The sequence below is a fragment of the Xyrauchen texanus genome, chromosome 2, assembly GCF_025860055.1.
Source record: "Xyrauchen texanus isolate HMW12.3.18 chromosome 2, RBS_HiC_50CHRs, whole genome shotgun sequence".
Classification (NCBI taxonomy): Eukaryota; Metazoa; Chordata; class Actinopteri; order Cypriniformes; family Catostomidae; genus Xyrauchen; species Xyrauchen texanus.
In genome coordinates this window covers 40201073-40223371 of record NC_068277.1, presented here as the reverse complement: position 1 = coordinate 40223371, position 22299 = coordinate 40201073, and the positions used below count along the sequence as shown (strand labels likewise).

At 38.8% G+C, this 22299-nt stretch overlaps 1 protein-coding gene across 2 annotated transcripts; it reads left to right on the top strand.

The window, feature by feature from the left end:
* Window positions 1-397: 397 nt before the first annotated feature.
* On the top strand, window positions 398-20568 carry LOC127659244 (neutrophil cytosol factor 2-like). Of its 2 annotated transcripts, XM_052148987.1 has the most exons (14): window positions 398-637; window positions 877-959; window positions 1129-1237; window positions 1400-1534; window positions 9139-9246; window positions 9371-9430; window positions 9534-9577; window positions 10926-11067; window positions 12660-12728; window positions 12973-13074; window positions 13270-13421; window positions 19297-19408; window positions 19577-19685; window positions 19801-20568. In XM_052148987.1, the coding sequence occupies exons 1-14, from the start codon at window positions 404-406 to the stop codon at window positions 19896-19898; spliced, it is 1557 nt and encodes a 518-aa protein (XP_052004947.1). In that variant the 5' UTR covers window positions 398-403; the 3' UTR covers window positions 19899-20568. The 2 variants fall into 2 exon arrangements, with proteins under 2 accessions (XP_052004947.1, XP_052004940.1); XM_052148980.1 differs by lacking the exon at window positions 19297-19408 and having other exon boundaries at window positions 421-637.
* Window positions 20569-22299: the final 1731 nt, after the last annotated feature.

Sequence of the window (22299 nt, the reverse complement as noted above, 5' to 3'; positions counted from 1 at the left end):
GATTTCATTGTCGAAGAGAACTGGAAGGAGAGCTCAGACGTGGCAACGGCTCAGATGTTGATTTAGAATTTGTTAACAATTAAGAGAACACACGATAAAGTGATTTTAATTAACATCACCTTACCAAAGTGCCGCAAGGCAAATAACCTTCATGTATTAATGTAAACATGTGCGCAAATAACTTTAAAACGTAACATCTCAAAATGAGAATTCAATTACATTTCCTTTTTTTAGTTTACATGCACAAAGTTAGTGCACTAACACCTAAAAAAGTGAACAGACTCAACTGCCAAGTAAGAAAACATCAAATAAAGAACCATGTGACTTGTAAAGCTTTGTACTTCCTCTCTGACAGAGCAAAGGGCTAGGCTTGTTCTCTAAATAAAGTTTCGGACTCCCTCTCATGTTCATAACAGAAAAGAACGGTTCAATTTCTTCATTGCTAATAGTCTTCCAAGGGAGCATGTCATTTGTAAGCACTCTTCGTCAGTGGGATGAGGCTGTGGCGTGTGTGGAGCAAAGAGATACAGACTCTGCTCTCAGGACATTTCTCAACATTGAAGATAAAAACTCCAAAATCTTCTACAACATTGGCTGTCTTCATCTGAACAACAATGAGCTAGATGAGGCGGAAAAGGTGATTATATGAATGGCATTTTCTTTTACAAAATCATTTGCAATATTACTTGCCAGGTCCTGTTTTTAATAAGATTACTGAGGGAAATATTTGAAGTTATAGGACACTTGTAGATGACTGTGCTCTGTGAAGTATGATTTGAGAATGTTAACATTTTAAAAATAGTATGTCACTGGAAAAAGGAAGTTAAAGTGGTTTCATTCTTAATGGGAAAATGTATTGCTGTTTTACATCTGAAGGCTTTTGATGGAAGTATCGGTAAAGATGGGCACCTGGCTGTGGCTTTCTTTCAGAGGGGAGTAACATTTTACAAAAAGAATAAGTAAGGCCATTATCATCTCATTACGAAATGTTACATCCTTCAGAAAACACCACATTCCGTTGTAATCATGTTTTGTAAAACTCTCTGTCTCATGCTTTGTTGAATGACAATCTTTGGAATGATAAAAAGTCCTAATGTCTTATAAACATCAACATAATTATATCTCCAGGTTTGAAGAGTCTCTTCTAGATTTTCAGCAGGCTTTTAAACAGTTACGAGGCAATCAGCTAATAGATTACAAACCTCTGGGTCTGAGATATAAACTGTATGTCTGTGAGGTAAGAGCAGTATCATTTATTTATTTTGAATTCAGGAAATGTATCATTCTTTCATTAATAGATTTAATGTAAATGACACAAGAGTTTGCTAATCAACAAGCTACTGATATAGCTAGTTTGCACATTTTCTGAAATGGCTATTATGTCCCACCCAACATTTAGGTGCTGCATAACATGGGATTGGTACAGGCCCAGTTGGAAAAATGGGAGAAAGCTCAAGAGAACCTTCTTACTGCACTGAACTTTAGAGCAGATACCAAGTCCAGCCATATTGACATCGCCCTGGATGCCATACTGGTCCGTAAACCTGCTGAAGTTGTTCCACAAGTGTTAGTAGTAGATGTGCTCCATTGATTTCTTTAAAAAAAAATGATTTCATTAGGGTTCTGAGGAAACTAAATAATCTGGGAATCTAAATATGTTCCATGACACTTATGTATATATAAGATAATATATAATAACATATTCCTTGTTAAAGATGGGTTCAACAGGATGTCAAATGTACAGAGTACTGTCTGTTTTCAACAGTTATATTTGATTGCATAATCACTGGTCCTGGTTACATTTTATGGGAAGTTGTGTAAGTGACAGGAATCACATAATTCACAAGACTTTTGCTCAGAGGAAAGTCATCCTTGTATTAGTGTCGATGTGTCATTCTTTTTAAGTGTAACGGTCATGCTCGAACTGCTCCAAAAGGGATTTCAAACCGGCGTCTCCGTGTTGTAGGTGGAGACAACTCCCTAGTTGCTAATCGCTAGTATGCCTCTTGAGGCCAGGGGAGTGAGGTTTACACACTGCACACCAGCTGGCTACTGTTACATAAGCATTTGAATGACAAATGGAAATGACACAATCATGTGCAAAAACCAGATTGTATGCCATGGTGTTCTTGATGCAGTGTTTTTAAATTGCTGCCACAAGGAGTCGCGTGGCGCCATGTGGGGGTCGGATGTGTGAATCTGTGCGCTTGGCTAGTTTTTAATTACTTTTATGTCATAAACTGGTGAGATTCGATACACCCTGCTACATAACTGTTCTATGAAGTCAAAATGTTAAAGAATTCAAAATCCTCGGGCTCTGGAGATATTAAAAGATACTTACATGCTTAAGCTGATACCCCAGACAGGGCCACAGACCAGGGACTCGGTTTGGACGGTGCAGCGGGAGAAATTCAATGTCACCTGTCCAGCATGCCTGTAATGCTGGGGAAGGTCGTGGCAGACTTGGAGGATCTTGCTGTAATACGTCAATCAATTACTGCTATGGATATTACTGCAAATGCATTTGGGAAAAGTTGGAAGACCTTGAGAATCGTAACGTCAGAATTGTTGGAATACCTGAGCATGAGGAAGGCCAAGATATGGTGAAATTCCTAGACGAGCTCTTCCTGAGTCTGCTAGACATAACCGGCCATAAGATGGAAATCGAGCGAGCTCACAAAGTCCCAGCTCACAGATCCGCTGAGGTAGACAGGCCCCGATCAATTCTGGACAAATTTCTGAGATCATCCGATAAAAATCTTGTGTAACGTGAGGTGAGGACTAAAGGAAGGCTTTCTTGGAAGAACCACAACATTTTCTTGTTCATGGACTTAGACAAGAGAGAAAAATGATCGATTCAAGGAATGCAAGAAACTCTTCCATCAAAGGAAGATCGCTTTTGCACTGATGTTTCCAGCCAAATTGAGAATAGATGCTAAGGATGGCTGCAACATATTTACATGCCAACTGCAAGCATTGACTTTCATAGAGACAGTGGGGTGTGTAAGCCATTTGGTGTTTCTCACGTTGCCCCCAAGTGAGCTTGACTCGCTGAACATACAATTGACTGTCAGAGGAAGCTGGGCAACTTTTTGTTTCTTTTTGTGTTGTTCCACCTAGCAACTGGAGATTGTTTTGTGTAGTAACACTCCAAGAAACTTGCATCGACGAAGGATCGCTTTTGCACTGATGTTCCAGGCCAAATTGGGAATAGATCATATGGATGGCTGCAAAATATTTACATGCCCTCAACAAGCGATATCTTTCATAAAATCAATGTACTGAGGAAGTCATGGTGTGTTTCTCACATTGCTCCCAAGTGAGCTTGACTCGCTGAACATACACTTGACTGTCTGTGGAAGCCGGGTGCCTTTTTGTATCTTTTTGTGCTGGTTCCACCTAGCAGCTGGAGTTCGTTTTGTGGAATAACACCCCTTCAGGACAATTGTGGATGATTCTGCATGTTCTTTGTCTTTATGCCTCCTATTGGCTTGAGTTTTTTTTTGCAGAACATTGGAAGGATTCGGTCATCTGCTGCACTTATGAACAGACGGCTCACTGAACATTCGTTTGACTGTCTGTGGAAACTGAACAGCTTTTTTTTTAGTGTGTGCTGTTCCGTTATAATAAATAATAATAAACAATTATTTTATATAGAATAATATAATAATTCCATAATAAAAATGGAAATACATTAATACAAGAAAACATGCAATTACAAACATTTTAAAATAATACAATAATAAATCGCATAATCACAGAAAAGCAACCCTAAAAAAGTGAGTTTTAAGAGAAGATTTAAAAAATACTAAAAGATTCAACCTGGAATGTTATGCGTTCCACAGTTTTGGAGCAAAAGAAGAGAACGCCCTGTCACCCATAGAACGTAGACGAGTAGAAGGAACAGTTAAAAAAAAACTGATTCGGAGGAGCGGAGATAACACTTTGGAGTGTAAGGGGTTAAAAGTTCAAACAAGTATTGAGGGGCTAAACCATGCAAAGCCTTGTAGGTAATCATGAGAATTTTAAAGTCTACACGAAACCTGACAGAAAGCCAGTGCACGGACTCCAAGACAGGAGTGATGTGATCATTTGTCCTGGTCCCTGTCAAGATTCTAGCAGCAGAGTTTTGCACATACTGCAATTTATTTAAAGTTGATTTAGAAACTCTGACAAGTAAAGCATTGCAATAATCAATATGAGAAAATACAAAAGTATTGATCAGTTTTTCAGCCACAGAGAAAGATAACATGGGGTGCAGTCTTGCAATGTTTTTGAGAGTTTTAACAGAATTCTTGACATGGGGATCAAATGTTAAATTTGCATCAAATATCACCCCATTTTTTTTATTATTTGTTTGAAACTCCAGAGCAGAGCAATCCATATTCAAGGTTAAAGAACCAGCTTTACGAAGCTGGTGGGGTGAACCAATCAGCATTACCTCAGTCTTGTCAGTGTTAAGACAAAGACATTTTTTTATCTCAGTAATACATTGTGCAAGAAACGCGACAGCCACACAATCACCAGGTTTTGAACGGATGTAAATCTGGGTGTCATCTGTGTAAAAATGATAATTAAGGCCAAGAGATCTTAAGAGCTGACCAAGGGGAAACATGTAAATGCTAAAAATTAAGGGCCCCAAAATCGAACCCTGAGGAACTCCACATTTAACATAACCAACCTTGGGCCTACAGCCACTCAAGGAAACAAACTGCAGACGATCTGAGAAATAAGACTTAAACCAGTTTAATACAGTATCAGTAACACCAAAGACTCAAGATGTGTGAGTAAAAGAGAATGAGCTATAGTGTCAAAAGCGGCACTGAGATCAAGGAGGTTCAGAATTGAAAGACAGCCAGAGTCCGATGCCATTAATAAGTAATTTGTGACCTTCAATAATGCTGTTTCAGTGCTGTGGAGTTTGCGAAAGCCAGCTTGAAGGGGCTCAAAAAGATTGTTTACAGTGAGATGAGTATATAATTGAGAAGCCACAATTCGTTCTAAAATCATTTTGCAAGAAAGGGAAGATTATAAATAAGACGAAAGTTGTTAAGATTGTCCAAATCCCAGTTTGTCTTTTTATGTTCAGGGGTTACAGAAGCAGTTTTAAATGCTGCTGGCACAACACCAGTGCACTGTTAGTTAGTTTGTTGCTGGAGTTTGTTTTGGGGAGGAACACACCTTCGAGACAGTTTTGTGATTTAATCTACACGTTCTTTGTGTTTATTCTGCCTATTGGCTGGAGTTTGTATTATCGATTTTCTCACAAAATTTGTACAGATGCACCGGACCCTTGCAATCCGACGGCAAAGTTGTCACGGGGTCTCTCATAGGCGTACGTGGACACTAGTTGGCGCTGTCTTGCGTGGGGTTAATGGGCACGGTTTTCTTTTTTCTATTTGTTTGGTTTTAGGGGAATTCCGGGGTTTGACTGTTGCACTAATGCTGGAATGTGATCATTATAATTTTATTTTTGACACAAATCTATTTTTTCTATTATGTCAAATTGTCAATTGTTAATATGAGTGGGTTATTTCTCTCCATGTGGAATGTGAATGGGTTGGGGCACCCCATAAATGAAGGAAGGTTATTTCTTATTTTAAATGTAAGAAATATGATGTAGCGTTTCTTCAATAATCACATCTTTTCCCGCAGGAAGCTGAGAAATTTGGGAAGATATGGGGTGGACATGTTATCTTTAGTGCTGGCTAAAGTAAGAGCTGGGGAGTCATTACGCTGATAAGTAAACATCTACGATTCAAATGTCTCAAACAGATTAAAGATGAATTAGGAAGTGTCATTATTGTTTTAGCAGAAATTCAGGGGCAAAAGTTGATTTTGGCTAATATTTATGCACCTAACGCTGATGACCAGGGCTTATTTATAGATCTTGTTGATGTTGTGAGCCGTTGGCACCCCTCATGATATAATATTGGGCGGAGACTTTTGGTGGACTCAGTCATTGATCACAGTGAAGCAAAAGTGTGTAAGCCCACTAGAGCAACAGTGACACTTCACAGGATGTGTTAAAATCTTGGTTTTGCAGATATTTTGAGACTTTTAAACCCATCTGGTAGAGACTATACTTTTTTTTTAAAGTGTATTAAAAGTGCAGAGGCAGAGCTGAAGCACCGAATGTCATCTGATGGCCTCAGAGTATTGACCCGATTGAAATACAGATATAATACTATTATGTCATGGAAGGTGGAGATTTGGTTATTCAGGGCAAGACAGTCATACTTTGAGTTAGAGAAGCTTTTGGGTAGATATATAAAGCAGAGAGGGTCTTTTTCTACCATTACCTCAGTTAAATCCACTGGTGGTGAAATTTTTACCTCAGCCATTGATATTAATAATACCTTTAAAGAGTTCTATCTTGATCCCTATAGTTCCACAACTTTGTCTACATTAGAAATTTTGTGGAACTATTAGAAATCCCTAAACTGACAATTGAGCAAAAAAATTCTCTTGATTCAGAGATAACCTTGGAGGAGCTTGGCGAGGTACTTAAGGCCTTGAATACAGGCAAGGCTCCAGGGCCAGATGGCTTTGTCGCCTGTTTTTTTGTTTTTTATATCTTATGCTACAGAATTGGATCCACTTTTGTTAGAAGTTTAAAAATAATTACAAAAATTAATAAACAACAACCATGACACAAGCCCGGATCAGTCTGATTCATAAAAAAAAAAGAGTTATCGTCCAATTTCCCTGATCTAGCTAGACATGAAAATATTGTCAAAAATGTTGGCTTACCGATTAAGTAAAGTTATGACATCTCTTATACATATAGATCAAGTGGGGTTTATTTGGGGCTGCAGCTCTTCTGACAACATTGGGCATCTCATCAATATTATGTGGTCAGTGGCAAATGATCAGACTCTGGTCGCGGCCATCTCACTTGACATTGAAAAGGCGTTTGATATGGTAGAATGGGATTATCTTTTTAAATTTTTGGAAATATACGGTTCGGGAATACTTTTATTTGTTGGATTAAGTTACTTTATAGACACCCGATAGTAGCGATACAAACAAATAGATTAATTTCAGATTATTTTACTCTGGATAGGAGCACCCGGCAGGGTTGCCCTCTTTCCACATTATTGTTCTGTATTGCCCTGGAAACATAAGCAGCTGTGAAAAGAAAGGAGGATGATTTTCCAGGAGTGATTGCGAGAGGTATTGCGCATAAGCTTTTGCTTTTATGCAGATTATATTTTATTATACATCTCTGACCCCACTAGAGCTATGCCTTGCCTCTACAGAATTATTCATTCATTTTCTAAGTTCTCAGGATACAGAGTTAATTAGTCTAAATCCGAAGCCTTGGCTCTGACAGCTTACTACCCAGTAACGGCTTTCCAGGCGGGCGCCTTCCAGTGGCCCAAACAGGGCATTAAGTATTTGGGCATTTTATTCCCAGCAAATTTGTGTTAAAATTGATCCCTTAATTAAAAGGTTTTCAAGCAATATGGGCAGGTGGGCTTCATTACATTTATCTATGATCGGGAAGGTTAATGTTATTAAAATGAATTGTATTCAAAAATTTAACTACCTGTTACAATCTCATGTAGATGTTCTCCTCTCTTATTTCAAGCAATTTGATAGCATAGCAAAGTCCTTCATTTGGAATGTTAAGCGTTCCAGATTACATTTCAATAAATTGCATAGGCCAATTGCAAAAGGTGGGCTAGTCCTACCAAGATTTTTGTTTTATTATTATGCATTCGGTCTCAGACATTTGGCTCATTGGTTGCTTCCACCTGATAGAGCCCCTCCCTGGTTTTGTATTGAAGTTCTTGCCCCTATTTTGCCATTGCAAAGCATTTCAATCAAACTATTCAGAGAAGTTAAGTTACACCCCGTTATATCGCATTTGCATGCGGTATGGACAAAGTGTCCAGAGTGTTTAACCCAGACATTTATTTAAATGTCGCCTCAAGCATATGGCAGAACCCATAATTGTGTATTGATAAGTCCTCTTTCTGCTGATCAGAGTGGACTGTGAGGGAGGTTAATAAGCTCGGTGACCTATATGTGAGTGGAGTGTTGAGATCGTTTGAAAATTTGGTTTAACATTTTGGGATTCACAGATCTCAGTTTTAGAGGTATTTACAACTGTGCTACCTGCTCTGTACTATTTTTGGGAGTAGCACACACCCCCCTAAAGCGGAAGATACTCTGGGAATGGTGACTACTGGTTTTTGAAAAGGTCATGAGGCATCAGTGTATTACTCCCTGCTAATTCAGTGTCTGGGAGATGAAGCTTTAACTATCAAGAGATTGTGGGAGAAAGATTTAAACTTGGTATTGGAGGAGGGAGTGTTGGCTATGATTCTAAAAAACATCAAGTCTGCATCTAGAGATGCAAGTGTGCACCTTATGCAATTCAAGATTTTACATAGATTTTATTGGACCCCCTCTAGATTGTATAGGCTTGGTCTTAAAGACACACCCACCTGCTGGCGATGCCAATAGGAGGATGGAGACATGGCCCATGTTTTTTGGTGATGTATCGAGATCCAGGAATTCTGGTTGAAGGTGCAGAGTTTTGTGTGAGACATGGTGGGAACATGGGTTCGTTTTGTCACAGACTCTGTGTTTTGGGCAATGGGTGGTGGTGATCGATGTGGGGAATAGTCACATAGAGAATTGGGTTCTGACCTTGTGTGATGATCGCCAGGCAAATAATTTTTAGGGGTTGGAGGTCAGCTGGTGCGCCCCATTTTGGGAGTGGTGCACTGAGATGGGGAGGGTGGTGGCTTTTGATGAGGTGTCATTTGTAAGACGGGGTAACTTAGATTTGTTTGTTGGGAAATGGGTAATGGGAAATGCAATTATTTAAAGTTTTTGGAAGGCTCTCTGGGTGGGTTTTTTCTGTATATTTACTCATGTGACCACTGGGATGTTTATTGGGGGCGAGGTTGTGATTGAGAGGGGGAGGGGTGGTTGTGGTGTTTAAATGTTGTTTGTGTATATTTAAATATATATATATATATATATATATATATATATATATATATATATATATATATATATATATATATATATGTTTTTTTCTTTTCTTTATTAGTGTAAGATTTAAAAAAAAGAAAAAACAATTGCTGCCACATGTAATTTGTAAACATTTCCTCTTTACAGAAGCAAAAGCTATTTTCTCTGGTAGAGATTAAAGCAGGGCTGCTATTCAAACCCAATAAGCACTATGTGGCAGAGCTGGAGAAAAAGGACTATCTTGGGAAAGCTAAGGTACCTGCATCACCATTAATCACTAAATCAATGTCCAATGACTTATAAAACTGATGTGATTTCTCTTTTCAATTTGGCCAATATATTAGACTAGAGTGATTAAGAATATTGGGTTTCGTCACAGGTTGTATCTTCTGTTGTACATGCTGATCAGTTCTCTGGTTTTGCCCCACTGCAACCTCAAGTATGTAATGTAATATGTTAACATTAGTATGGAGAAAGAATACAAGAGATAAAATTGTGTCAACAACAAGGGATCTTTCCTAAATTCATTGTATATTGTTTAGGTTGATAATATTCCATCTACATCAAAAGTGCCAGAAGTACTAAGGTAAGTCTAGTTAAAGGATTAGTTCACCCAAAACTGAAAATTCAATCATTGTTTACTCACCTTGTCTTGTTACAACCCTATATGACATTTTCTTTTTCTTAACACAAAGGGTGAAATTGTGAAAACAAATTGTGCTGTGATGTCAAACAATGCCAATTTATAGTGACTACCTCTTCAAACATCAAAAGAATGCAAAAGTATAATTCAGAAGTCTAATAAATTATTCCATGAGACTCAGGATTGTTATAATAGCATACGATAAGGTTTGGTAAGAAACAAACCGAAATCGAATGTATTATTTAGTGAACCTGTTGACCGACGGTCGATCTCCTGTGTGCATTCATGATAGGGCATGTGAGCAGCAGTTCATGCAGCCCCCTTGCGACATTGGGGCGTTCAAGCAAAAACTTGATTTGTTTATCTAAAAACACAGTGATAGAGGCAACAGAACACAACACAGCTGCACACAAAACAGAAAACAGAACTTACTAAACATGTCTGAAGAGTTTGTAGTTGAAGAATATATGCATACGCCCAGTCTTATTTTTAAAAAAGGAGTTCTCAGAAATCAAACAGAAATAGAATAGGCTACAGTCAGCCACAGTCACACCGATAAAAGGTATATTTTCTGTTGTAATCAGAGTTTTTGTCCTAACCAGACGCGATGAGCGACGATACATTCTATCGATCGCTTGTTTTCTATTTTCAGTATCTCGCTGGTAACTCTGTCCACTATGAACTGGCACCAGTCCAAAAACTTGGCATAGAAATGCATCAATTTTTCAACTACAAACTCCTCAGACATGTTTAGTAAATATTTTCTCTAGTTTTTGTGCAGCTGTGTTGTGTTCTGTGTTAAACGAGTTTTCGCTTAAATGCCCCAGTGTTGCAAGTGGCTGCATGAAATGTTGCTCTCTTGCACTATCATGAATGCACACAGGAGTTCAACTGTCAGTGAACATTCACAAAAATAAAATACATTAGTTTTCAGTTTGTTTCTCAACAAACCTTATCGTATGCTTTCATAACAATCCTGAGTCTTATGGAATAATTTATTCGATTTCTGAATTATACTTTTGCATTTCTATTTCTTGCATTTCTTGGTTATCGTAAGGTACATAAGGTCAAATATAATGACCATTATTTAATACATCTTAGCCCTTAATTGGCTTTTATTTGTACAATAGCAACGTGATATGGCTTTCCTATTGCTTTTGAGGCCCAGCTTAGTGTAACATCAGTGTAACTTTGTTGGATCTGCCTTTTATTTGATATGCATTTTGTTCTACATTTTTTATTCATTTTAAGTGTCAGCTAAGAACATAAATGTAAATGTCATAATCAACAGGGCACTTGAAGGTGAGCCGCACACAGTTCTCTATCAATTTATTCCTGAGACCAAAGAAGAGTTGGCTGTGTTGCCTGGCAACATCGTCTTTGTTCTTCAGAAAGGAGCTGACAACTGGGCATCTGTTGTTTTCAATGAGAAGGTAGTTTTTGGTAGATTTAAATTGTATTTATACTGGCGGACAAAAAGTTTGGAATTATGTACATATTTTGCTCTTATGGAAAGAAATTGCTACTTTTATTCACTTGAGTGGCATTCAACTGATCACAATGTATTGTCAGGATATTAATAACATGAAAAATTACTTTTACAATTTGAAAAGAATTTCATAACTCATTTAACTACAAAGAGTTTGTGGCAGGGCGGAGGGCGGGGCCGGGTCGTGATCCTTCACACCCGGTCCCGTATTAGGCTAATTATGCCTCCGTGAGGTTTAAAGGTCGACTGCAGAGGGCTGTGCGGGAGAGAGAGATCGTTAGCGGACATGTCCGTCATGTGTGTTTGTGTTGTCTTTTAAGTTTTCCATTAAACTATGATTTATATCGTCAAGCCGGTTCTCGCCTCCTCCTTTCCATCCTTTAACTGTTTTACAGAGTTCTCATCAAAAAATCCTCCATATGCAGCAATGACAGCTTATTGTTGTCATTCTAGCGGCCATTTTGTCCAGATACTCTGGTGACATTTCACCCCACACTTCCTGTAGCACTTTCCATAGATGTGTCTGTCTTGTCGGGCACTTCTCACGCACCTTCTGATCTGATCACACAAAAGCTCAATTGGATAAAGATCCATAACACTCTTTTCCAATTATCTGTTGTCCAATGTCTGTGTTTCTTTGCCCACTATAACCTTTTCTTTTTGATTTTCTGTTTCAAAAGTGGCTTTTTCTTTACAATTCTTCCCATAAGGTCTGCACCCCTGAGTCTTCTCTTTACTGTTGTACATGAAACATGTTGAGCGGGTACAATTCAATGAAGCTGTCAGCTGAGGACATGTGAGGCGTCTATTTCTCAAACTAGAGACTCTGATGTACTTATCCTCTTGTTTAGTTGTACATCTGGTCTTCCACATCTCTTTCTGTCATTGTTAGAGCCAGTTGTCCTTTGTCTTTGAAGACTGTAGTGTACATCTTTGTATGAAATCTTCAGTTTTTAGCCATTTCAAGCATTGTATAGCCTTGATTGACTGACGAGTTTCTAGAGAAAGCTGTTTCTTTTTTGCCATTTGTGACCTAATAATGACCTTAAGACATGCCAATCTATTGCATACTGTGATAACTCTAAAACAAACACAAAGACAACGTTAAGCTTCATTTAACGCACCAAATAGTTTTCAACTGTGTTTGATATAATGGCAAGTGTTTTTCTAGTACCAAATTATCAATTTAGCATTACTCAAGGATAAGGTGTTGGAGTGATTGCTGCTGCTGCTGATGATGTTATTTTACATCAGTAATGTCCTGACTATACTTTGTGATCAGCTGAATGCCACTTTGGTGAATTAAAGTAACAATTTCCTTAAAAAACTGCAAATTGGGTGTTAGAAATTGTCTATTTGTGCTATTGACTTAAATGTCACTAGTGTAGGAGAAACTCTACTACTGTACACTCTTCTGGCTTCTACCGTTCCCCTTCTACACCAATAATTGAGAGAATATTCCAGTAACATACTTATTCACCATATATGTTCATAGAATGATGATGCCTTGTTTTCCTTTTTTATGGTTATTTCCAGCGAGGTCTTGTACCTTATAATTTTCTAGAACCCTTGGATATTGTTACAATGACATCAAAACCAATGCAGGTAATTATATTTTGAACAAATATACATTATTCCAAAAACTTGGCCATTGGATTAAAGAAAATACAAGCACACAGAGATTAATTTTTGTTTAAACCTTTTTAATTGAATCCATTTAGTTACACAACCTATTATGTTATTCTTTGTTCCTAACCATGTCAGCTGAACCTGTCCTCAAAAAGCTTTTATTTTCCCTATCAAAATTAAAGTTTTTTTGTCATACATTGACAAATGTTGCTTCTTCTAGATTAAAGAATTAAATGAAAATGATGATATACCAGCTCCACCAAGAAGAGCACCACCTAGTAGACCAATGGGTACAGAAGACCTGAAGACTGTGAAAGCAGAGGTCCTTTAACATCTACTTACAGTGAAATAAATAAACTTTCATAACTATCAAACAATGGTTACGCAACTTAAGAGACAAACTTATCATTAGAAATATCCATTCATTGCCATTGTTATGTTTGTGGGATCATAAATTCAGAATGAGTATCATTAATATATAGAAGTAATTTCTCATAATGTACTTTATTCCTCACAGGCTAATAACACAGGGAAATTCTCAGGCTGTATTGTAAAAGTGCACTTACATTTCACCATAGCAATCTCTATTGCACCTGGACGATCATACGGGGACATTCTTCAGATGATCAGCTCTAAACTGAAGCTTCCTGCATCAGAATTAACTCTACGGTAACTAAAACAGTTGTAAAACATTCCCACCATTTGATTTAACAAAGTTAACTGTTATTGTTGGAGCCATTCTGTGTATTGGGATGGGGTGGTGCTGTGTTCTGCCACGAGCCGCTACTTAAGACCGGGGTTAATTAGTGCAGGTGTGGTGCACAGGGTGGTGCATGGTTTTTGACCGTGAGGCACGGCGTGTAATCATGGAGACTACCTTGATTTAACTTTATTATTTAAGAAATGTTTTATTTTTCGTTATGTTAATAAATGGATTGGCATATCCGACTTTAAGTTCAGACTTTTGAAAGTTTATTATTTTACTATTTTAAGCCACAAGGAAACAGCACGCCCGCAACACGCGTGCAAAACAACTTAAATGTGCGCCAACAATTAGTCAAAAAACCATCTCTGTATGAGGAAAAGACTGATCAAGTTTAAACGACATGGTCCTTGTGCCATTCATGCACCTTGCTTCGACGGTGATCGGCTGAATGAAAACGCTGGCGCATTGGGCCAGTAGACCTACGGGCGCAGCGGTCCTCACATTGGACAGTGAGGCGGCCAGGAAGCAGTGATGACGGGTGGAGGTCGGTGACGGACGGCGGTGATCGGTAGCGGACATCGGAATCGAGCGCTTTGTGCCTCACATTGGACAGTGAGGTGGTCTGGAAGCGGTGAGGACGGACGCTATAGACGACGGAGTTCGGTGAGCGGCCTCACATTGGACAGTGAGGTGGTCTGGACGCGGTGCAGGTGAAGATTTGACACTTTGACGCAGACACTACGTCGGACAGTGGAGGAAAGTTCTTTCGGACTTAGAACGAGTAAAACGAGGTAACGACAGTTAACACACACATAAGATGTATGACTTTTAAGAGCTGCAGTTATTAAAGTGTGAACAGCAAGAATGAAAAGGGAAAACAATACATTGACAACTGGTTTAAAGTAAACAAGGACTTGAAATAAGAGACATTTGGGTCAAGGGGTTTACACAAAACAATGTAAGTGTTTATGCTCTATTTCTGATTTCTTGTTTTCATGATATTTAAATGAAATGTTGGTTTTTGGTGTTTGAAAACAAAGTAAAATGGATGTAAATAATCAAGGTATCGAGGTAACACATGTGGTGTCTGCTGACTCTCAAAATGATAACGTGGAAGAAGCCTCTGTGAAAAAAAGGTCTATAAAACTAACAACAAAAGCACTGCTTTCTAAATTAAGTGACTTAGAGATGCTAAGAAAATCAAAATTAAGTAAAGCTGCCAACATCAAACAAACTGTTCAAGGTTTAATGCGTGAGTCTGGTTATGAAGCTGAAATAAAAAGTAGCTTCAGCAAATATCAATCCTTGATTAATGACGCAAAGGTTGCACATAACAATCTGCTTGAGTTGCTACCCGTAAAAGAAAAGGAAAAGCATGAAACCTGGTTCAAAGCAAAGCTTTTAAGTGTGAACGAATTTTTCCAGTGTGTGGAAAATTATTTTAAGAATACAAATAATGGTACTACTGAAGATGTTCACCTTGAGGATGATATAAAGCCAACGGATAGTGTATCAAATGTTGGAACATCATCATGTACTAAAAGCCGCACCAGTGAAAGATCAAGTCGATCAAGCAAAGCTGCATTTGAAGTTGCACGTGCACAAGCAGAAGCCAAGAGAGCTGCACTCCTGGCACGCGCAGCAGCGCTAAAAAGAAACATGTATTGGAGCAGGAGGCGGAATCATTACGCAAAAGGATGGAACAAGTGGAAATGGATGCTGAGATTGAAGCCTCAGATGCAGAGTTGGCAGTACTGCAAGCATTTTCGGATCAGGATGGAATGGGATCCTATGTTGAGAAGCAAAGATCGAAAGAAATACCTGACATTCCTGATGCAAAGTTTGAGAAGTCTACAAGATTGACGAGAATTAAAGGCTTACCTGTTACAGTTGCAGGACCCACTGGAAATGTTGCACATGCAGTTGACGACAATTCTACACAACAAATTCTGCAAAGGCAAAATGAAATATACGAGTTGCTCATACAACAACACAGAGCAAGCCAACTGCCACCAAGACAAATACCTGTTTTTGAAGGTGACCCACTGAAGTTCAAAATATTCATGCAAGCCTTTAGGCACTGTGTGGAGGAGAAAGCTGCATCTAAAGGTGATTGCACGTATTTTTTGGAAAGGTATACCAGAGGGCGCCCACACGACCTTGTACAAAGCTGTTTACATATGGAAGCTGAGAAAGGCTTTGAAACCGCTAAAGCCCTCCTACAGGAACACTTTGGTAATGAAACCAAGATCACAGCAGCATATATGGAAAAGGTTCTCAACTGGCCTGTGGTGAAGGCTGAAAGTGTTTCGTTATTACAGGACTATGCATTATTTTTACGTGGATGCAATAATGCAATGTCAGATTTAGAGGACATGAAAGAGCTGGACATGTCTGCCAACCTCAAAATTGTTGTTTCAAAACTTCCTTTTAAATTGAGGGAAAAATTTAGAAGTTCTGCATGTGATATTCGGAGAGACACAACCGCAGACCAAACTTTAATGACGTGGTACACTTTGTGGAATATCAAGTCAAAATCTTGTCTGATCCTATCTTTGGTGATATTCAAACTACTGAAAGAGTTATGCATGTTAAAAGAGATGTGTATACAGCCAAGTCTAAATTGAAAAAAGACAACTTTGCTACAAACGTCTGCGCTGTTAGTAAAGTACAGCACAAGGACACACAAGAAGGTAAACGGAGGGACAACAACATCAGCATCAATTGTTTATTCTGTTTACAAGATCACAGTCTGGATGAATGTCTACGATTTGCCAAGAACAAACATCGTGAAAAGATCAACTTCTTAAAGGAAAAAGGAGTGTGCTTTGGGTGTCTCAACACTGGGCATTTGAGCAAAAATTGCGATAAGCGTAAAATCTGTGAAAAATGCAAAATGAGCCATCCAACAGCTTTACACATTCACGCCAAACAAGTGGACAAATCAATGAACACCAGCGATATCTACCCCAATGAACCTAAACCAGCCGTAAACCATACGCTTGTGTCAGCTCAGACATTTGGGAGCCAGACCGGGCCGGTAGCAATGGAACACTCTCCATCCTGCCAGTTCAGGTAAAAGCACAAAAAGGCAACAAGGTGATTCAGACCTATGCTTTTCTGGACAATGGCTCAACATCCACATTCTGCTCTGAAGCTCTTATGCGTAGGCTTAATCTCACTGGGACAAAGTCAAAAATATGTTTGTTAACGATGAGCCCAAAGACATCAGTGTCAACATACATTGTGAATGGACTTGAAATAGCTTGCCTTAATGGAACAAGGTACTACAGTCTTCCAAATGTTTACACACAGAAAACGATGCCAGTGGATACAGCAAACATCAGCAAACAAGAGGACCTTAGACAGTGGCCTTACCTTAAACATGTTGAAATCCCTGAAATTGATGCTAACGTGGAGTTATTAATAGGTACTAATGCTTCAAAGTTGCTGGAACCATGGGAAATTGTGAATAGTCAAGGTGAGGGTCCCTTTGCTGTTAAAACCCTATTAGGGTGGGTGGTCAATGGCTTAGGAAAGGATTGCAAAGACAACCTGAATGACAATGGCTGTCATCGTGTTGCTGTAAACAGATTATCTGTGGAATCACTTCAGCTGCTATTGGAGAAGCAGTATCAAAGTGACTTCAATGAAAAAAACGTCGACGACAAAGAAGAAATGTCAAGACAGAAGACAGAGACTCTATTGGTGTTGAGTCAAAGAAGAAAGCAACTTGTGATGGTTGAAAAGGCTGATCTTTGTCATGCTGACAAGAAAATGTTGGAAGCCAGAAAGTCGTTGGGACGAGACCGTGTATCAACTGAGGATTTATTAGCAGCAGAAAACGCTATCCTTCAGTTCTGTCAGAGGGAAAGATTTGACAAAGAGATTCATGCATTAAGGACAGGAAAACTCATAAAAAAGTGTAGCCCTATATACAAGCTGAATCCTGTTCTAGAGGATGGACTGTTAAGAGTAGGTGGAAGATTGTCCAGGACTGCAATGCCCGAAGAGAGCAAACACCCAGTTATCCTGTGCAAAGATCAGTACATCTCCATGTTAATTCTTAAAAATGTTCATGAACTGACGAGGCATGGTGGGAGAAATTACATCCTCTCCAAATTGAGAGAAAAGTTCTGGGTCACTCAAGCCAATGCAGCAGCAAGGAAAATCTTGTCAAGTTGTACTTTTTGCAAACGTCACAAAGGAAAAATGTGTGATCAAAAAATGGCTGATCTCCCCAAAGAAAGGATTACTCCAGACTTGCCTCCATTTACTAATGTGGGAGTGGACTATTTTGGGCCCATTGAGGTAAAACAAGGACGTTCTTATGTGAAACGCTATGGGGTTATCTTTACATGCATGGCCAGCAGGGCAGTTCATTTAGAAGTGGCACACTCATTGGACACAGACTCTTGCATCAGTGCTATTCGTCGATTCATATGCCGAAGAGGACCCGTAGCACACTTTCGCCCGACAATGGCACAAATTTCACAGGAGCAGAGAAGGAGCTAAAAAGAGCAATTGCAGACTTAAACAACCGATCAATTGAGAAGGCTTTAATACATGACAACATCAAGTGGACGTTCAACCCACCTACGGCTTCACATCATGGCGGTGCTTGGGAAAGCATGATCAGACTGGTCAGAAAGGTCTTAGTATCTGTTTTGAATCTACAGGCTTTAACTGATGAAACCTTAGTCACAGTCTTATGCAAGCGGAAGCAATCTTGAATGACCGACCAATTACGAGAGTTTCTGACGATCCTAATGATTTAGAACCACTGACATCTAACCATCTTCTTACTTTGAAAAGGAAACCAGTTTTGCCTCCAGGTCTGTTTGATCAAAGGGACCAGTACGTAAGACGAAGTTGGAAACAAGCTCAGTATCTTTCAGATTTATTCTGGAAAAGGTGGACAAAAGAGTATCTTGTTACTCTACAGGAAAGACAAAAGTGGAACAAAACAAAACGTAATCTTACAGCAGGAGATATCGTTTTGGTTGCAGATGCTACAGCACCACGAAATTCTTGGATGATTGGAAGGATTATTAAATCCTTTCCAGACAAATCAGGCATAGTCAGATCTGTGCAAATCAAAACCAAAACAAGCGTAATTGAAAGACCAGTGACAAAATTAGGCCTATTGGTAGAACAGTCAATGTAAAAGTGAACAAACACACCAAAGAGGGGTTTATTTGTTTGTTTTTATTGCAAGATGTTTTTTGTTGTATTAATGTCTCCATACATGTATATGTTTATAATTGTTATGTCTTGTAGTGCCATAAACAATTAGGGGCCGGTTGTGTTGGAGCCATTCTGTGTATTGGGATGGGGTGGTGCTGTGTTCTGCCACGAGCCGCTACTTAAGACCGGGGTTAATTAGTGCAGGTGTGGTGCACAGGGTGGTGCATGGTTTTTGACCGTGAGGCACGGCGTGTAATCATGGAGACTACCTTGATTTAACTTTATTATTTAAGAAATGTTTTATTTTTCGTTATGTTAATAAATGGATTGGCATATCCGACTTTAAGTTCAGACTTTTGAAAGTTTATTATTTTACTATTTTAAGCCACAAGGAAACAGCACGCCCGCAACACGCGTGCAAAACAACTTAAATGTGCGCCAACAGTTATTGTTATTAATTCAATGCTAAGAGCTCCACCATCTCTTCAGTTACCAAATTATCATTGTGCAGAATTTCTCAATTAGCTCAATAATTGGTTGATGTTATATGATAAAATTCTATTGTGCAATTATTTTGTACCTCATGTGAATTCTATAAATGATACATGGAAAACTGGTGAACTTTACAGTAAGCTGAGTTGTAATTTTCAGTTATGCTGTGGAAGACTCAAACGAGAGGGTGATTATTAAGGACTCTGAAATGGAGGTTGTATGGAATAGTGTGAAAGATGGCCATCTTACGCTGTGGTGTTCAGTTACCAAGGTAGTACAATAGCCTGACTAAGTTACACTCATACAAGATGATAGAATAACCTAGTGTGAAATTAGGACTGATAGCTGCATTTTGTCAATAGTAATATTAATGCAAGACCATAACAACTAAAGCCTTCCAGCTTTGCTAGTAAACTAAACCAATGTCTGTATTTTTAAGGGTAAATGTGTGTATCGTGAGAAAGTGGTGGCTCTTTACTCTTATGAAACTTCCACCCCAGAAGATCTGGATTTCAAACAGGGAAATGTCATCACAGTCCTTTCAAAAGGTAGGAACTGACATTGTGTCACCTATAATACTAGTATGGACATAAAACCCAGAATTTCAATGAATATTAATTTATTATTAAGCCATTCAGACTTATATATCATTTTAATTTTCAGTCAATGAAGAGTGGCTTGAGGGTCAATGCAATGGGAAGATCGGCATATTTCCATCGTCCTTTGTTAAAGCACTTAACGGGGATCGGTCATGTGAATGAATCAACATCCATCCAGCCAAGGCTTAAATCAACAGTTACTACTAATGTCTAGACTGATGCACATTTGATCACTTGGGATACACCCACACAAGTATTATTTTCAGGACTAAATTCATACCAGAGCTTGCTTCTTTACTTTGGTTGTAAGTCACTCAACACTTAAAGTGATAGATCACATGAAAATGAAAATTCTCTCATTATGTACCTTACCCTCATGCCATCCCAGATGTGTTTGACTTTCTTTCCTCTGCGAAACACAAACAAATATATTTAGAAGAATATATCAGTTCTGTTGGTCCATACAATGCAAGTGAATGGGGTCCAAAACTTTGAAGCTTGGTCATGATTTAATCCTTGATTACACTTCCTAGTGCTTGACCGCTGTGCAAAGCGCTAGGAAGTGTAATCGAGCTTGAAATAATAAACACCAAGGAGACTACTGATGTCAATATTTATAGTAAAAACAAGTTATATTTTGGTCTGTTCTCAACCAAATCCAATTGGATCACTTCAGAAGACACTGATTAAGCCACTGGAGTCATATGGATTACTTTTATGATGCCTTTATGTGCTTTTTAGAGCTTCAAACTTTTGGTCACCATTTCCTTTGCATTGTATGGACCTACAGAGCTAAAATATTCTTCTAAAATCTTAATTTGTGTTCTGCAGAAGAAAGTAAGTCATACATATCTAGGGTGGCATGAGGGTGAATAAAGATTTTCAATTATCCCTTTAAAGGTTAAATAGTTAATTCATTCAGGAAGAATGGTTTGAATAAAAAAAATAAAAAATAAAACATGTTTTCAATTTACAATTTCCTCCAGCACACACCATATGGATCAACAGAACATACAGTTTGAACCCTTCTATTGTCTGTGTCATTTTTGACCCAGCACAGGTAAAGAATATGTTATAAGTACTGCACGGTTTTTGGAACCGGAACCAAATGTTGTCACTTCAAAATACACACACACACACACACACAGCCAAACGTTTAGAATAATGTACAGATTTGGCTGTTTCGGAAGGAAATTGGTGCTTTAATTCACCAAAGTATAGTCAGGACAGTACTGATGTAAAAAACATCATCAATATTTGATAAAAATCATTTTTGAGAAAATCTAGACAGGCCCCATTTCCAGCAGTATCACTCCAACACCTTATCCTTGAGTAATTTGGTTAGGGCTGCATTAGTTTAAGCCATTAGTCGACTAGTTGTTGCACATTTATAATATTCATTTAACTACTTAAATATATGTTTTTTAGGGGGTATCAGAAAATGGAGTTCCAGGGCTGAGAAAGAATGTTATAAGTAACATTGCACAACAAACTCCAGCCGCTAGGTGGAACCAGCACAAAAAGAAACAAAAAAGCACTCAGTTTCCTCGAACAGTCAAGTGAGTTTTCAGTGAGTCGGTACACTCGGCTGCAACATGAGTACCACAAAATAAGGTACTCAGTCCATTGACTTTATGAAGGACATCGCTTGCTGTGGGCATGTGAATGTTTTACAGCCATCCTTAGCATCCATTCTCAATTTGGCTGGGAACATCAGTGCAAAAGCGATCTTCCGTTGATGAAAGAGTTTCTTGCATTCCTTGAATCAATCACATTTCTCTCTTGTAGAATTCGCAGTCTGGGAGCAAGAAAATGTAGTTCTTCCAAAAAAGCCTTCCTTTACTCCTCGCCTTGTGCAACACAAGATCTTTATCAGTTGATCTCAGAAATTTGGCCAGAATTGATCGAGGCCTGTCTACCTCAGTGGATCGCCGAGCTGGAACCCTGTGAGCTTGCTCGATTTACTGCTTATAGCCTGTTATGTCAAGCAGATTTGGAAAGAGCCTATCCTGGAATTTCACCATATACTGACCCTGTTCGGCCTCAGGAATTCCAACGATTCGGACGTTATTCTGCTGGCTACGGTTCTCCATGTTCTCCAACTTCTCCCTGACACGCTTTAAATTCACCTTGGTCGCTAGCGGATTAGAAGATAATTCCCTCTCCGATGACTCCAGATAATTGATCCGTTTCTCGACATCCCCCACTCTTGTAACCACCTCGGACAATTTCGTCTCCATGGAAGTGACCGATCGACGTATTAAAGCAAGATCCTCCAAGTCAACAAAGACCTTTGTCAGCATTGTCAACATGTTCAACATATCTCGCCGCAATTCCCTCATTTCTCTGACCAAATGGACTCCCTGTCTCGGGCCCTGTTCGGAGGTATCAGCATGAGCACGTAAGTGTCTTTTAATGTCTCCAGAGCCTGAGGATTTTTAATTCTTTGACATATTGACCTCTTAGAACAGTTATGGAACAAAGTGTACCGAATCTCACTGTTTTATGTCATTAATATTGTTAAAACTAGCAAAGTGCGCAGTGCTTGCCGTACACACGCCCA